Genomic DNA, 3344 nt, shown 5'->3' on the forward strand with positions numbered 1-3344 from the left:
CATACACACATTTAAAATGTAAATATTTATACAATTTTGTACAACTATTTAACAACGCTATATAATATAATATGATATAATATATTGCGTTGTTAAACAATCAAATTAAATAAAATTATGGCAAATTAAATTAAATCAAGGGCCGTCAGCGCATAAATGCGGAAACATTCTAAATGGAACGCAAAAATGCGCCGATGACATGAATGTCACATGAGCTGGTTACATTCATTCAGTCCACTGTACCTCTGCTTGAGGGTTTCCTTCTTCTTTCCTTTCTTCCCTGTTCCTTTTCTTAGAAAAACCTGCTAAGAGTAACAAAGCGATTCCGGTATAAAAAATATGATCTATATACAAAAAATCCAGTGATCTTTATAAACTACACTAATCCTTGCAGTGTGTCGTTATCCCCGGGATTTTCTGCATGGTCAGGTGGAACAATTATATCCAGGCAATTTCTGCAGGCATCGACAAATTAATCCATATCATCAGGGAAAACAAATGCACAATTGTATATTTTCAAAAGACATACGAAGCTTTTGTACAAAACTGTACAGTTAAAGAAGGTAAAATAAATCGGGAAGAGCGTCGACCCCGCTGAAGGAGAAAAGATGATGGCTGGTAAATTTCTCAGCGAATGTGCCTAGAATTAAAAGCAGCGATATGTGAAGCTCGCCACGGTGAGCAGTCATCAAAATGGACGGCGATACGCCTTGTTGACGAAATAAAAGTCCCGTTCTGAGCGCTTTGTGACTATTTAAAATTGTATTATTAAAATGTACCAGACTAGAGTACTAGACTACAGTCCACTTGCAAAAGATACTAATTTAAAACACTATTTACATTTAATAAAAACATTTTTTTTCTTTTTGTGAGGGAACCTGCTAACAAAAAGGTATTTTAATACAAAACAAATAATTTCCAAGGTATCATTTCTTTCATTTTCTTACCCGTTTAGAGACCGTTTTAGTACATTTGAGTAGGCTACTTTAATTGCAAGGCAGTTCTATGCAGAATGACTGGCGTAAAAAGGACTGAAAGGCAGGTTGAAATTCAAAATAAAAGTCAAACCAAACGTTCCTAAAATGATTCTTAAAGGGGTCATATGATGCGATTTAAATTTTTCCTTTCTCTTTGGAGTGTTACAAGCTCTTGGTGCATAAAGAAGATCTGTAAAGTTGCAAAGACTAAAGTCTCAAATCCAAAGAGATATTCTTTATAAAAGTTCAGATTCAGCCACGCCTACCTAAAACGCCTCGTTCTAACACGCCCCCACATAGAGCTTTGTAAAAATCGACGCGTTTCAGAAAGGCGGAGCATAGAGGAGAAACAATAATGTACAGTATGTGGAAAATAATGTGTTTTTTTTACTTTAAACCGCATAAACACATTTTATTACACCAAATACACAAAATAATGTTCTTTTTAGCAGCATCATATGACCCCTTTAAATGCATTTCCTGCACCAGCAGCCAAGCACGGTGGGGGACAGTTTACAAAAATGTACCAAGGTAATAGCTTACACCAAAATACCATCGTTAATAAAGTTGTTATTGAACTTATGGTTAATATTGTGAAACATAATAAATTATTATAATTTTCCATTCATTCATTCTTTTTTCTTTTTGACAGTGGTGGCTAATATCACAGTACCCCCAGTTTTATTGTAGCATTTTGGTGTTAATTATGGCTGATATGGTACATTTTTTTTCTCATCACACCTTTAAATTTAGGCTGAAAAGCACCGAACAATAATGTCCTGATTTAACATTGTGTTTTCTGAAATTCATCTAACATAGATACATGCAGTATAATTAGGGTTGATTTAATAACCCCCATACACTGCAGTGAATTGAATACGCCAAAGTTACCATCAGGACCCATGGCTTTATATTTTGTTAGATAGAAAGTTCACAAGAGTATCTCAGGAGCTTGCGGTAACACTGCCCACTTATTAAAACTAAATACATTTAAAGCACTAGTACATAATGAAGTATAAATGCTGTAAACAATGACAGTGTCACTCCTACAGTGACATTCGGTGAACATGCAGGAGCCATTTTCAAAACAAGGTAATGCAATACTTCATAATACTATTCATGCAGTGGGTAGTTTCCTGTCAAAATACATAATACACACATATATTAAAAATATATATATATCGAAACACCATTTTTACATCTCTGGATTACAGACATCAAGGTCAAAAAGTCACAGTTCCGGATTACACAATTATTTGAGGGACTGTTTAAGTAATGCTGGTATTGTTTTTCAGGTTTGAGTTTACATTATGGCCTGATAGTCATTCGGTCCATGTTTTTGCCACCTTGAGAATGTAGTCATATAAAAATTCATACAAAAGATCCATTTTTGGGTTGGTTGTCCAGACACAGCATTTTTGGGTCGAGTGAAATTACAGAGGAACACATCCTTCGGTTGTAATATCAACTGTGTTTATATGGACGTTTCCATACAAACACTCTAAACGATTTGAGCTTTGTGGATAGTTGGGCTATGCGGCGGAAGGAAAAGGGTTGTGTTGGCCGGGAGCAGGATGTTATTGGGTTTTGACTTGGGCCATAGCGTGCCGTTAGTGCGCTCAAAATGACTGGATAGCGCCTCAGATATCTGAGAACTCGCCGTCTCGCTGCCGCCGTTCTCAAATCCATCAGGCTCCATTAAACCTCTGTGGACTCCTGAATCCGTAGGGCTCACAGAATCTTCCTCTTCCTCATCCGTAAGAGTCGGGTACATGGATACTAAGGGCGAATGATGCCCTCTGCTGCCCCCTCTGCTGCTTCCTCCTGACTGCGGCCTCCCCTCTGCTGGGAGAATGGCGCTGCCGTTCCGAGACCGCACAATTTCAACAGCCTGTTCCATTGAATAAGAAGAGGGGTGGAGAGGAGGGAGAAGTTGGGTTTCCTGTATCGCATAAGTATAAACGTGATTATGAGCATTTTACATGCACAATTATTTGATACAGCATATGTTAAAGGAACACGCCACTATTTTTGAAAATAGGCTCATTTTCCAACTCCCCTGGAGTTAAACAGTTGAGTTTTACCGCTTGCGAATCCATTCAGCCGATCTCCAGGTCTGGCGGTAGCACTTTTAGCTGGAGCTTAGCATAGATCATTGAATCTGATTAGACCGTTAGCATCTCGCTCAAAAATGACCAAACAGTTTCGATATTTTTCCTATTTACAACTTGACTCTTCTGTAGTTACATCGTGTACTAAGACCGACGGAAAATGAAAAGTTGCGATTTTCTAGGCCGAAATTACGGTGTCCGAGAAGTGCAAAACAAATCACAATTCTGAAAACAAAATAACAAATTACAAACGCAA

At 37.7% G+C, this 3344-nt stretch overlaps 2 protein-coding genes across 5 annotated transcripts in view; both read right to left on the reverse strand.

The window, feature by feature from the left end:
* Nucleotides 1-678, reverse strand: part of LOC107710519 (coronin-1B-like) — a 23198-nt gene extending 22520 nt beyond the window's left edge. The window contains exons 1-2 of one of the 2 annotated variants that reach the window (XM_016515415.1): nucleotides 553-678; nucleotides 244-455 (exon numbers count right to left, since the gene is read on the reverse strand). The gene's annotated coding sequence lies outside the window, so the exon portion shown is untranslated. Of the gene's footprint in view, nucleotides 1-243 lie in introns of both variants that reach the window. The other variant, XM_016515339.1, reaches the window with a different exon arrangement.
* A 941-nt stretch (nucleotides 679-1619) lies between these two features.
* The window catches only part of LOC107710657 (nectin-4-like), a 16839-nt gene continuing 15114 nt past the window's right edge, over nucleotides 1620-3344 (reverse strand). For all 3 annotated transcript variants that reach the window (XM_016515590.1, XM_016515523.1, XM_016515654.1), the window contains exon 11: nucleotides 1620-2919. In XM_016515590.1, coding sequence (XP_016371076.1) covers nucleotides 2479-2919 — 441 coding nt within the window. In that variant the 3' untranslated portion in view covers nucleotides 1620-2478. The remainder of the gene's footprint in view (nucleotides 2920-3344) is intronic.

The sequence above is a fragment of the Sinocyclocheilus rhinocerous genome, unplaced genomic scaffold, assembly GCF_001515625.1.
Source record: "Sinocyclocheilus rhinocerous isolate Xijiao unplaced genomic scaffold, SAMN03320098_v1.1 scaffold611, whole genome shotgun sequence".
Taxonomy (NCBI): domain Eukaryota; kingdom Metazoa; phylum Chordata; class Actinopteri; order Cypriniformes; family Cyprinidae; genus Sinocyclocheilus; species Sinocyclocheilus rhinocerous.